Source organism: Bison bison, unplaced genomic scaffold (assembly GCF_000754665.1).
Source record: "Bison bison bison isolate TAMUID 2011002044 unplaced genomic scaffold, Bison_UMD1.0 scf7180017864377, whole genome shotgun sequence".
NCBI classification, from domain to species: Eukaryota; Metazoa; Chordata; class Mammalia; order Artiodactyla; family Bovidae; genus Bison; species Bison bison.
In genome coordinates, this window is record NW_011494949.1 from 3,925,374 (window position 1) to 3,938,700 (window position 13,327).

Consider the following 13,327-nt stretch of genomic DNA (forward strand, 5'->3'; position numbering starts at 1 on the left):
CCGGCGTGGAGCACCGGGCCCTGGGCGGAGGTAAGTGGGGTGGGGGGGCTGGCATGGGTGGGGTGGTGAATGGGGTCCCTCCTGTGCAGTGCAGGGTGTGGGGGCACCTGGAGTCTCCCCAGCCTCGGGGCTCAGGGCTGGAGCCCCAGCTCGGTCCCATCCCCCTCTCGAGGGAGCCGACACTCGCTCTTCCTGCGCGCAGTGCTCACGAACCTGCGGGAAGGGCTGGCGGAAGAGGTCCGTGGCCTGTAAGAGCACCAACCCCTCAGCCAGGGCACAGCTGCTGCCGGACGCCGTCTGCACCGCGGAGCCCAAGCCCAGGACTCAAGAGGCCTGTCTGCTCAGGCGCTGCCACAAGCACAGGAAGCTGCAGTGGCTCGTGTCCGCCTGGTCCCAGGTGGGTGCACCTTCCCAGGTGGGTGTGCCAGATCCCAGGTAGATGCATTGGTCCCAGGTAGGCGTGCCGGGTCCAGGTGGAACTGGGTCGACCACCTTCCACCTCAGGGCCACCCCTCCTTGCTGGGTTCCTCTGCTTCCGCTCCTTTCCTCTAAGTCTCCGGTCCCACTGCCCCTGGTATTCAGCCCCACACCTGGCCTCCACTCCTTGGCGTGTCCTCTGGCTTTCGTATCACATCCGTGGAGCACCCCACCCAGGTCACCCACACAATCATCCCTCCCTCGATGTGGAGTGGATGGGTGGGTGAACAGGTGCTGGCCGGGGGGTGTTCATCATGCCCGCTGTGGGCTGGGGGACCCACCTCACCCCGAGCAGCTGCAGCCGTTTCCCAGGACGTGCCTAGGTGGTGGGGCAGGGGGGCAACCGCAGGAGGAGACAGCGTGTCCTGAGATGCATGGGTGTACGCAGCCCACACAGCTGGTTTCCATAGCAACCGGGGAAAGAAGGCCCCCTGATCCCTGGCCCTCAGGGACAGACTCGGGGTCTCATCCCCACCCAGGCCACCAATGGCGTCTAGTCCAGGAGGGATGAAGGCCTCTGTAAAGTGACGGCGTGCCAGGCAGGACATTTACCCCGAATGAGACAGCCCTTGTTTGCCCCTGAAAAATAAAAACAGCATCACTACTGCGTGAACCCTGCTGCTGCTAAGGAAGAACTCCCGATCCTCTCTCACCTGAGAACAGGGGCGTCAGTGTCTAGATGACTGAATCATGCAGTCATTAGGAGACATTTGATTCTATGCATATCTCCAGAGGCTGAGTCCTTAGGAAGGAAACAGCTTGATCTGCCTAGTAAGGGCTTCCCAGGTGGCGAGGTGGTAAAGAACCCGCCTGCAGTACGGGGTTTGATCACTGTGTTGGGAAGATCCTCTGGTGAAGGGAATGGCTGCCCACTCCAGTATTCTTGCCTGGAGAAGCCCATGGACAGAGGAGCCTGGTGGATTACAGTCCTTGGGATCACCAAGGGTCAGACATGACTGAGAGATTAACACACACGGTGTCTGGAAGGTGTCCAGATGGAAATCCCTTGCCCTGAATATCTAACACATTCGGGCATGCACACACACACACACACACACACTCACCACACCCCAGAGCTTCCCTCAGGCTTGGCCCCAACAAGCCCCCGAGAGGAGCCCTCCAGCTCTGTTCTGGCAGCAGGACCCGCCAAGCACACCCCAAAGCCGAGCCTGAGCATGAGGCCAGAGCCCCGGGCACCCAGCCTCCTCCGTGGATGGGACCTGCAGACATGCCAGCCCGGGGCAGCGATGCCAGCCCCCGGGACCTGCCCTGTGACCTCCGAGCCAGCCTCCTGGTGCAGTCTGTGCCTGGCCTTCTGCGTCATCCCCGTGTGTCACGTGGCTGCAGCCCCGCCTGGCCACAGGTTGGCCCAGGGCCCCGCTGTCCATGCAAGAGGGTGCGGCTGCAGCGGCAGCTCGGGCTCAGAGCACATCTGGTCGGAACGAATGAGCCTGCTGTGCTCTGTCCAGGGCAGCACTCAGCTTCCCGGAGGAGATGGAAGCCCTGGGTCTCCCCTGCCTGCCCCTGTGCTAGGGGCCAGCATCATGCTGCTGTTGCGTGTGTGAATCTGAGGAGCTCTGGGGTTTACCTGACATCCTTGTGCGGTAGATTCCAGTGCATTCTGGTATCGGTTACAGCCCAGCATCTTCACTCCCCAGTGCAGTGATAGCTCCGGAATTACTCCCTTCACGGTTTCTAACTGCCCTGCCCCAACTTATGTCTCTAGTACCAGGCCACTGTGACCTCAAGAGAGTTGTTGTTTTTTTGGCAGATACTGTTAACACCATTTTAAAATGCAGAGGTCCCATAAATTTCACTGACTGTTTGTTGTTCACTCGCTAAGTTGTGTCCGACTCTTTGGGACCCCCAGCACGCCAGGCCTCCCTGTCCATCACCAACTCCCGGAGTTCACCCAAACCCATGTCCATTGAGTTGGTGATGCCATCCAGCCATCTCATTCTCTGTCGTCTGCTTCTCCTCTTGCCTTCAATCTTTCCCAGCATCAGGGTCTTTTCAAATAGGTCAGTTCTTTGCATCAGGTTGCCAAAGTATTGGAGTTTCAGCTTCATTATCAGTCCTTCCAATGAGCATTCAGGGTTGATTTCCTTTAGGATGGACTGATTTGATCTCCTTGCAGTCCAAGGGACCCTCAAGAGTCTTCTCCAACACCTCAGTTCAAAAGTATCAATCAGGTGGCCAAAGTATTGGAGCTTCAGCTTCAGCATCAGTCCTTCCCATGAGTATTCAGGGTTGATGTTGTTTAGGATGGACTGACTGTTCACACATCTATAAATGTTCAGGCTGACGAAATCAGGAGGCATCTCCACTCAACGATTTTGCGAGAGAGACGGCCACCACGTGGAGAGACATGCCTTTCACGCACGTCCTTGGTTGTCTTCTTTTCAGTGCTCTGTTACCTGTGAAAGAGGAACCCAGAAAAGGTTCCTGAAGTGTGCTGAGAAGTACATGTCTGGGAAGTACCGTGAGCTGGCCTCCAAGAAGTGCCTGCACCTGCCGCAGCCCCAGCTGGAGCTGCAGCGTGCCTGTGCCCCGTTTCCCTGCCCCAAACGCCCCGCATTTGCTGCTGCAGGACCCCCGCGGGCCAGCTGGTTTGCCTCGCCCTGGTCTCAGGTAGGGGTGAAGGGGTGGCGGGCAGAGCCCCTCTTCGGTGTTGCCAGCTGCCCTGGGCTGGAAGGTTTCTGCCAGAGTGTAGCCCCCAGGCCCATGGAGCCAGCTCCAGGCCCTTCCATCCAGAGCCCATGAGGTGTTGGGTTTCTGGGGGTCGGGGTTGCGGGGGCCCTTCCAGGGGGTGATCTCCAAAGGTTACTCCATCTTTTAGGGCACTTGTGATTGTTCTAGGGCCTCCCAGTTGGCGCTGGTGGTGAAGAAGAACCAGCCTGCCAATGCAGGAGATGGAGGATCTGTGGGTGCTATCTCTGGATGGCGATGATCCCCGGGAGAAGGAAATGGCAACCCACTCCAGTGTTCTTGCCTGGAGAATCCCATGCACAGAGGGCCTGGTGGGCTACCGTCCATGGGGTCTCACAGAGTCGGACATGACTGATCACACAGGCTCAGCGTGGTTGTTCTAAACCCTAACCCTGTGCAGGGTAAGAGGATGTAATGGTTTGGGTAAAAGCTGGGCTGAGCTCCCCAGAGGTGAGTATGGATGGGGAAGAAATGCGAGATCTGGAAGAAACAGGTGATTGTAAGTCTGTTTGAGGCCAACCACAAAGCTGAGCAAATGAGGATGGGGGTTGAGCCCCCACAATGGCTGTAACCCGCCTGGTCCCCAGGCTTGGCCAGCCCAGGCCGAGAGGGGCTGCGGGATCTGTCCTGGCGTCTCCGTGTCCCCAGTTCCCTCCTCCTCCCGCGCTCCCTGCAGCTGTAAGGGAAGAATTCTGCACACACTACTGTTGACCCAGCCTACTTCCTGGCCCTGCTTCTGGCTTTGGGCTCCTCGCAGCCCTCTCTGCCTGTCCTGTTGCCATCTGTGAGTGAGGGCAACACAAGAGCAGCTCAGAGCCCAGTGTCTTCTTGGGCACTTGGGTCTGGGTGGTCAGTTTTTAAGAAGCAAAGGAAGGGACTTGCCTGGCAGGCCGGTGGCTGGGGCTTGGCCTTCCAGTGCAGGAGGTGCAGGCTCCATCCCTGGAGGTAAGATCTTAATTCCTCAAGGCCAAAAAGCAAAACATAAAGCAGAAGCAATATTGTAGTAAATTCAGTAGGGACTTTAAAAATGGTCCACATGAAGAAAACAGAGAAAGCAGATGAAGATAGCGGGGACGGCCACGAACGTCTGTGCTCCCGCCTGGGCCAGCTCTCATAACCGTATCAGGCAACACTGGCTCCAGGACCTCCGAGGTGAAGTCCTACCAAGTTTATGAGATCCACGGAGCACCAGGCCACCGGGACACTCCCATCGCAGAAGATCTCTCAGGGCCAGCAAGCGGGATCTTCGTTGATTCCAGAGGCTGATCCCGGGAACCGCAGGCGGATGTCTGCTCCCCATCGCTTTCAGAGGAACTTTCAGGAGTCTTCGTCTCTCTCCAAATCACTTCCCACAAGGCGTGCTCCGTGCCTGGTGCCACGGGAATGACCCGGGCAGCTGCAGGTGGCAGTCTTCCCTGCCCAGGCAATGACTGCCCTCCCAGGAAGCGCGTCCCGCATCCTCGAGCTTCCCAGGCGCCCTGTGCTAAAAAGGAAGCAAGGACAGAAAGCGGACTCCGGAGTGGAGAATCGCGCCTCCCATCCCAGAATCGTGCCACGTCCGTGCTGCGGCCTTGTCAGAGGTCAAGGCTGCCCCGCTGACGTGAGCTGCTTGAAAGCGGATGCAGTCACAAAACAGCTGTCCAGACCGGTCACTCTGTGGCGAGTGCCCTGCTGTTCTGTGGTGTGTTCCCCATGTTGACATATGTGTACACATACATGCATGCATATTTTATATATACAGTCCCCAGTGTCCACCAGGGCACACTCTCCATACTGAGTATTCAGGGAGTGTTTGCGGAATGTGGAATTTCAGATGAAAAGCAAATCCATGAGTGCCTGAGGGCAGCCGCATCTGGTCCTCATCTGGAGAACTTTCCCCTCCAGCACAGCTTCACTCTCGTCTGGGGCTGGTGTCCCTGTCATCGACACTGTGCGCTCTGCGGCCAGGCCATGGGGAGCAGCGGAGTCTTTGAAGCCCGCCGGAGGCTGCTCTCGCTCGCCGCCCACTCTGCACCTGCCCTCTAGGTGTGCTTGTGCCTTTGGTTCTGCTTATCTCCAAACTTGGGGCTTCCCAGTGGTGCTAGCAGTGAAGAACCCAGCTGCCAGTGCAGGAGACAGAAGACACACGGGTTCAATCCCTGGGTGAGGAAGATCCTCTGGAGAGAGGGCATGGCAGCCCACCCCAGTATTCTTGCCTGGAGAATCCCACGGACAGAGGAGCCTGGTGGGCTGAGGTCCATGGAATGGCAAAGAGTCGAACACAACTGAAATGACTTAGCACATCTTCAAATCTGATGTCACCTTTTCATTTAGAAATACAGGAACTCCTCCCCGAATGGTATTAGAAACTGTTTCATTTAAAATACTGGACCACAGGACATTTGGACTGTATCCTTTTCAAGCATTTCCTGTTTTAAGTAGGTCAAAAGTATCAGCATGTTAAAACGTGAATTTTAATTGTAAAAACTGTTTTCTGTAAATATAGTTATATCAACCTCTGTGCCCACAACTTGGGTTCAAATATAAACAGATATGATATATGCAGGGAGTGGCAGTCTGCCCTGCTGCTCGTGATGAAAGAAATTCAACTCCAAGGCAGAGAGGTTCAACACTATGGATGAGAAAAGAGAACTAGGAACCAGGTCCCCGAGTGAGTTCCCAGCCCGGGACAGGGGCTGAGGGAGCGCCTGGGACCCGAGTCAGAGGCTGCGGGCCAGGAGCGTGGTTCTGCCGGGACGCTCAGAGACGCCACAGTCCCAGGAAGACAGCTGGCGCGGCCGAGCGGGCCTGACGACTCAGGCATGGTTCTGCCGGGACGCTCAGAGACGCCACAGTCCCAGGAAGACAGCTGACACGACTCGAGCGGGCCTGACGACTCGGGGACGCGTGTCCAGTTTGCCCGTGGCACTGTCGCGCTCCCGGCTGCCGGTGTCCTACCCTGAAACGGGGCGACCCACAGCGTTCGCCGATGATGTTGAATTTGAAGAGCAGGGCTCAGCCTCACAGGGTGTGTTCCAAACCCACACGCTCATCAGCGAAAAGCCCTGGGTTTTCTCTCCAGAGGCCCAGACGTCCTGTCCCGAAAGAGGGAAAAAAGAAGAAAGAACGACTCCTTCAGCTTATGAGCTCTGGCGACTCTGTTTCCAGCTTCTCTCCTCCGTCGAGGGGCAAACCAAGATGTTCTACTTACCGCATCACTGCGTCCCTCTCCCAAGGGGTTTACAAGCCACCTCCCCTGGCTCTGTCTGCAGCCGGTCCTCAGAGTCTGGCCATGGGCGGTTTCGGCCGTGGAAGACCACCCCCGGGCCACTGCTCGAGGGGGATCCTGGCATTGGTCCTGTCCACACATCTTGGCAGCAGCCTGAGTTGTGTGTGTGTCTCCAGATCAGCAGAGCTTTATCCTCACGCATTAACGCGACTATTTAACTTAACCCACTGTGCACCAGGACCTCCAGATTGTTTCCTGACCCCATCTTTCTGCAGGGGCTCCTCTACCACTTAACATTCTTAGCATTCTTGAACACGCAGCCTTGTGTGAGCCATGCCGTGAGCTTGTCAGAATTCGGTCTGGACTGTGAGCCGCTTTCTTTCTGGGCAGATTCATTGCTGCAGGTTTGGGTCTCTCCCGGTTTCTTGCCAGCAGTGGGTCTCCAGTGGACCCACTGCCGTGGTCTATGGGGTATGTGCCCGGCCCGCTGGTGAGGACTGATCTGACCGAGCCGCCTCTCCCTGCCCTGGCTCCTCTGTGCTCTGAGCCTCAGAGTGCGGGGCCCCAGTGTAGGGACATGGTGTTCCTGGGAGGGGGCGGCCATGCCCAGGCATCCGGAGTCCCTGCAAAACTTGGGGTCCAGAGGGCTGTCTTTGTGCCTCTGTGGAGGGGGCTGGCTTGTCAAGCTTTTCCGAGTCAGGGGCACCAGAAAGGCTGGCTTGTGAGAGGGTCTCGGGACGGGCCTGCAGCCTGTATCCCCAGACAGGTGTCGCTTTGTGTGTGTCCATCGAACCCTTGATGATTCAAGATGTTCAGACTTCTGGGCCCGTCTTCCCAGTGTCCATACCTGGGAAATATGCAACTTGTGTTCAGCCCCCTACCCCAGTCGAGAAACAGAGAGACCACCTTGCGGAGCCTGGGTGGAGGGGACCCGTAGAAAGGGATGGCTGGACGGCCGGGTGGCCCAGCGTGACGGCGGCTCGTGTCTCCCGCAGTGCACGGCCAGCTGCGGGGGCGGCATGCAGATGCGGTCCGTGCAGTGCCTGGCGGGGGGCCGGCCGGCCGCGGGCTGCTCCGTGCTGCAGAAGCCCACCGTCTCCCAGGCCTGCAACACCCGGTTCTGCCCCATCGCAGAGAAGAAAGGTGAGTGTCGGGGCCCCCCCTCCCCCGCCTGGGTTTGACCTTCGCGATCCGGCTGGGGCTGTCGGGCTTCTGGAGTGGTTGCTAAGAGAGCTGAGCGACCAGGGCTCCCCGCCGGTTAGAGGGTCTTGTGTCCGCTGCACTGTTCTCTCTCCACCTTCACCAGTTTTCCCCATGAAAGGGCCCACGGAGCAGACCGCTCGCTGCTCACGCCTCCCTCCCCCATGAAAGGGCCCACGGAGCAGACCGCTCGCTGCTCACGCCTCCCTCCCCCATGAAAGGGCCCACGGAGCAGACCGCTCGCTGCTCACGCCTCCCTCCCCCATGAAAGGGCCCACGGAGCAGACCGCTCGCTGCTCACGCCTCCCTCCCCCATGAAAGGGCCCACGGAGCAGACCGCTCGCTGCTCACGCCTCCCTCCCCCATGAAAGGGCCCACGGAGCAGACCGCTCGCTGCTCACGCCTCCCTCCCCCATGAAAGGGCCCACGGAGCAGACCGCTCGCTGCTCACGCCTCCCTCCCCCATGAAAGGGCCCACGGAGCAGACCCCTCGCTGCTCACGCCTCCCTCCCCGGAAACGGCACAGGCGGCTGCGAGAGCCATTTGGCTCACAGCAAGCACAACTGCCTCTTGTGTTTCCGTGCTGCCGTCTGTATTCAGGGAAGGCCATTCTGAGTAAAGCAGCCTTTTGCACCCCAAGTTAAACGAGACCCCAACGTATTCATTTGTTGTTGATGTTAGGGTCGCCAAGTCGTGTCCCATTCTTTTGCAACCCCGTGGACTGCAGCGTGCTATGCTCCTCTGTCCATGGGATTTCCTTCAGTTCAGTTCAGTCGCTCAGTCATGTCCGACTCTGCGACCCCATGGACTGCAGCACGCCAGGCCTCCCTGTTCATCACCAACTCCCGGAGTTCACTCAAACTCATGTCCATTGAGTCGGTGATGCCATCCAACCATCTCATCCTCTGTCGTCCCCTTCTCCTCCTGCTGCTCCTTGGCTGCTCGGTAAACGCGATCCCTGCACACATACCCAAAGTGCCTTGGGGATTTGCAGCACCGTGCCCTGTCTGTCTGTCTGTCGAGATTCCTGGAGGAGAAAATGGGGCTGGAGGAGAGTGAGTGGTCTGCTTCAATCAGGGATCCGAGAACCAGAGTCCAGTCCACAGAAGACCCGTTGTCTCGGGTGGCTGAGTGGTTCCGTGGGGGGTGTTTAGCACAAAAAGCAGAAAATGACAGCTTTGCAGGAACCTGCCAAGAAAGATCTTGTGAAAACAGCACGACCCACATGGTCCGTGTGACCTGCAGAGCTGCCCTCCCTGCAGAGCAGCCACAGGGTGGCAGCAGGCTTGCCTTGGTTTGCCGGGGTTTCCGCGGGTGGCGGCTGACCCAGGGTGGGGTGCGGCACCAGTGACTGACGCGGGGCTGCTGGCTTTCAGGTGCCTCCTGCGGGGACCGCTTCCGCTGGTGTGCCCTGGCGCCCCAGCACGGGGTGTGCGGCCACCGCTTCTACGGCCAGCAGTGCTGCAAAGCCTGCTCCACGTCCAACCTGTGAGCCGGCAGGCACGGGGGCCGTCTCCAGCACCAGCTGGCCGTGTGGTCTCTCCACCAGCAGGCGTCCCAGGAAGAAGAAAAATCCGTGCGGAGCTCCTGGACCAGACTACACATGTGCCTGTGTGTGCATGCACGTGTGTGTGTGTGTGCATGCACGTGGGTGGGTGTGTGTGTGTGTTCATCCCCGGGCACACAGGCACACACTTGGCGGGGAGGAGGCGTGGAGTCAGGACAGAGCTCCCCAACCTGCTCGCCCTGAACCGCGGACCTCTGGCAAAGCAGGCCAGCCCGGAATAAGGAAGACTTGCAGAAGGTCTGCTTCTAAGGACTGGCCCAGCTGCCACCTGGAAACCACCAATTCCGGAGGCGGGGTCAGCCCCTCCGGGCTGCATCCCCAGTGTCCCGAGGCCTGTGTCCTGCCCCAGCGGCGGTTTCTCTGCACAGGGACCCCGGGTGGCCCCGGGCAGGTGAGCTGGTCTCCATGCTGGTGGGGAGCCTGGCCTCTGGAAACGGGAAATGAAATTCCCGCCATGGTGCTCTGTCCCTTTCAGACCCGTTGGAAGCAAGAAAGAATTCTCACATGTTGCCTTTTCTCTCTTTCTCAGTTATTTACAAGTGAGTGTTCCTATGTAAACGCATTTCTTAATGCTTTTCTCTTTCAAGTGGCAGAATGACAGGCTGGACCCGAGTTAGAGACTCCATGGGGTTTACACCAAGCACTGTGGGCTGTGATTGGCCCACTTGGGTTTGCTTTTATGTGCTGCAGGGTTTTTGATTTTTTTCCCCGTAAATTTTGGTTGTTTTCCTAACATCCATTCTGAAGGGAGGCCAAGGATTTCCAGGTGAAAAGCTACGCAGCAGGGGGCCTCCAACCTCCCCTCCCCACCCAACCCCAGATTTCAGTCTTTTTCTGCGGTGTGGTCTCCATTCCAAATGGCTCCTGGATATTTATATTTGCTGAAGTTTTATAATAAATTTTATATTGTGCAGCGTGCTTCTGAACAGCTGTGATTCTTTGTGAGGTTTACTCGGAAATGCGGAAGACAGGCACAGAATCGGGATCCTGGCCTCAGAGAGGCAGAAATGGAGCTCAGAATATGGTAGAAAGTGCTAGAACCAGTCTGAGTAGACAGGGCCCCTGAGTGAGAAGGCTGCAGGGAAGACAGCTGGTGACCTGGGGATGGTGGTGGCCAGTGCCAGGGGCAGGGCCACAGCTCCCTGCCCAGGGACCAGGTTTTCTCCAGCTGCACCTGCAGTCTGCAACGGGTAGGTGCGGCCTCCCTAGAGACGCCACGATCAATTAACAGGCGCTCCCTGCTTCACTGAGCTTCCCTGATGGCTCAGACGATAAAGAATCTGCCCACTGTGCCGGAGAACCAGGTGAAGAATCTGCCCACTGTGCGGGAAAACCAGGTTCGATCCCTGGGTCGGGAAGACCACCCCGCCCCCCGCCACCCCAGAGAAGGGAATGGCAACCCACTCCAGTATTCTTGCCTGAAGAATTCCAGGGACAGACTGTTGGGCTACAGTCCACAGGATTGCAACAAGTTAGACACAACTGAGCGACTTTCACTTCAGCCTGCTTTATTAGTCAGCATTCTCTAGAGACACAGGCACCGTAGGTTATGAGCGGGGGTTGCTTTAAGGGACTGACTCACACGGCTGTGGAGGTTTCACACATCTGTAGGGCAGGGAGCACTCCAGGAGTTCAGGTAAGAGCTGAGGCTGCAGCCTCAAGCCTCAGTTCTGCAGGGCAGCAGGCTGGAAACTCAGGCAGAGCCTCTACAGTGTAGTCTTGAGGCCAAATTCCTGCTTCTCAGGGAAACATTGGTTGTTGCTCTGGGACCCTTCAACCGATTGGGTGAGGCCCACCCCATTATGGAGGGTGATTGGCTTTACTCAAAGTCCGCCGATTTAAATGTTAATCACATCTATACATGCACCCCAATGTTGATAGTCAAGGCATGGAAGTAACCTAGATGTCCATTGACATATGAATGGATAAAGAAGATGCGGTCTCATTTGGACAAGACCCTGATGCTGGGAAAGATTGAGGGCAGGAGGAGAAGGGGGCAACAGAGTGTGAGATGGTTGGATGGTATCACTGACTCAATGGACCTGAGTTTGAGCAAACTCCTGGAGATGGTGTAGGACAGGGAAGCCTGGTGTCCTGTAGTCCGTGGGTTTGCAAAGAGTTGGACATGATTTACCTACTGAACAACAGCCATAGACACACACATACAGTGGACTGTTATTCAGCCACAGAAAAGGAAATAATGCCATTTGCAGCACCATGGATAAACCTAAAGATTGTCATACTAAATGAAGGGAGTCAGACAGAGAAAAACAAATATGATATCACTTATATGTGGGATCTAAAAAAATGATACAAATGAGCTTATTTGCAAAACAGAAACAAGTCACAGCCATAGAAAACCAACTTACAGTTACCAGAGGGAAAATGTGGGGGCGGGGGTGGGGATAAATTATGAGTGTGAGATTACCAGATACAAACTAGTATATACAAAATAGACAGACCACACAGTCCTACCGTATAGCATGGAAAACTAGATTCAATATTCTGTAATAAACTGCAGTATAAAAGAATCTGGAAAAGAAGTTATACATGTAGATACACATACATCTCCATATGTACGGGGCTTCCCAGCTGGCACTAGTGGTAAATGACCCACCCGCCAGTGCCGGAGACATAAGAGACCCGGGTTCCATCCCTGGGTCGGGAAGGTCCCCTGGAGGAGGAAATGGCAACCCACTTCAGTATTCTTGCCTGGAGATCCCACGAGCAGAGGAGCCTGGTGGGCTACAGTCCATGGGGTCACAGAGTCAGACACAACTGAAGCAACCAAGCAGACACGCACACGTGGAAATCCTCACACCTACACTCCACACTCGCGGACTCCAGAGCTGGGCCCAGCAGAGCCCACCTCTACAGATCAGGGTGTCCAGGGCCGCCTGCCCACCTGGCAAAGGAGGACACCAAAAACCATGCCGAGGCTGCTCCTGCCAGGGTCTCCAGCAGGAATGTCCCCAGGCCCACCTTCCTGCCGGACGCACCCTGACAGCCGCCTGGCTGGCTGACTCTGTGGTCACAGGCCTGAGCACGGCCGCGCAAGGCTCCCGTCTGGGCCACACCCAGCCGGGAGGCTCAATGGCTGAGGATTCTTCTTCTGACTTCGAGTTGGACAGCCGAGCCCGGCAGCTGACGTCCCGGCTGGGGGTCTGCTTCGGGCATACGGATCCAAAGAGCTTGAATCCGTAGTCTGGTGAGAGACTCAGCGGTACCCGTGTGCCCTGTGGCTGAGAGGGGCATGCGCCTGCCGGGAGGAGCATGAAAGGCTGGGGGAGCGTGCTTTGCTGCTTTGCACACACGCCTGTCCGTCACCATCTTCTCAGGAGCTGAGGAAGGGTGCCAAGCTTCCCGGGGGAAGCCAGGGCCCACCAGGAGATGAGTGTGCCTGCCTCCCGTGTCCATGACTCCCCCAGCACCTCCTCCTCCAGTTCATGTCACAGTGTCAGTCAGTACCACGGCATGCCACTCACTCGCGGGTCACCTCCAAGCGGCAAAGCATGCCTTCCGACAGGATCGGGAGGTCTCAGAGCCGTCCACCCCAGGGCAGACGGGCTCCTCTGGTCTGTCTGTCTTCCACAGCCGGGAGCACCTCCGCACCCGACCGTGACATGGGGACCCAGTGCCTCAGGGGAAACGGGCCAAATCTGTGCGGCTTTAAGTCTCTCCCCTCGTTTCTGAACAAGCGCAGTAGTCCTGGGGAGTGCTGCACTTGGTCACACTCCGTACCCTTCAGGGCTGCTCCTAGACCCTAGGACACTCTGAAACCCGCTCCTCCAGCTCCCTGCTGGCCAGGGACTGAATTGTGTCCCCCTCAAATTCATATGCTGACCCCCAATGTGGCTGTATTTGGAGATGGAGGGACGGGCGGGGGGAGGTGATAATTAAGGTTAGATGAGGTCACAGGAGGGTCCATGGTCCCACAGGGCTGGGGTCCTCAGCAGAAAACAAAGAGGCACCAGAGATTCATTCATTCTCTCTCCGTCTTTCTCTCTTTCTCTCTCATACACACACTTAACCTGTGCATGTCTGGGTGGGAAGATGGGAGAATACTGTAAGATGTGCAAAAAAAAAACCAACCCGGTTATTTTTTATTCTATTCCCCTAATCTCAAAAAGCAGGTACAAAATAATTTAAAACGAGTGCTGTTTATT

The 13,327-nt window shown here is 57.0% G+C and overlaps 1 protein-coding gene across 1 annotated transcript in view; it reads left to right on the plus strand.

The window, feature by feature from the left end:
* The window catches only part of ADAMTS16 (ADAM metallopeptidase with thrombospondin type 1 motif, 16), a 195,796-nt gene extending 185,717 nt beyond the window's left edge, over positions 1–10,079 (plus strand). Inside the window, exons 23-27 of the mRNA XM_010857145.1 lie at positions 7–30; positions 203–397; positions 2,884–3,108; positions 7,390–7,537; positions 8,971–10,079. Coding sequence (XP_010855447.1) covers positions 7–30; positions 203–397; positions 2,884–3,108; positions 7,390–7,537; positions 8,971–9,086 — 708 coding nt within the window. The 3' untranslated portion in view covers positions 9,087–10,079. The remainder of the gene's footprint in view (positions 1–6; positions 31–202; positions 398–2,883; positions 3,109–7,389; positions 7,538–8,970) is intronic.
* The last annotated feature ends 3,248 nt before the right edge of the window (positions 10,080–13,327 follow it).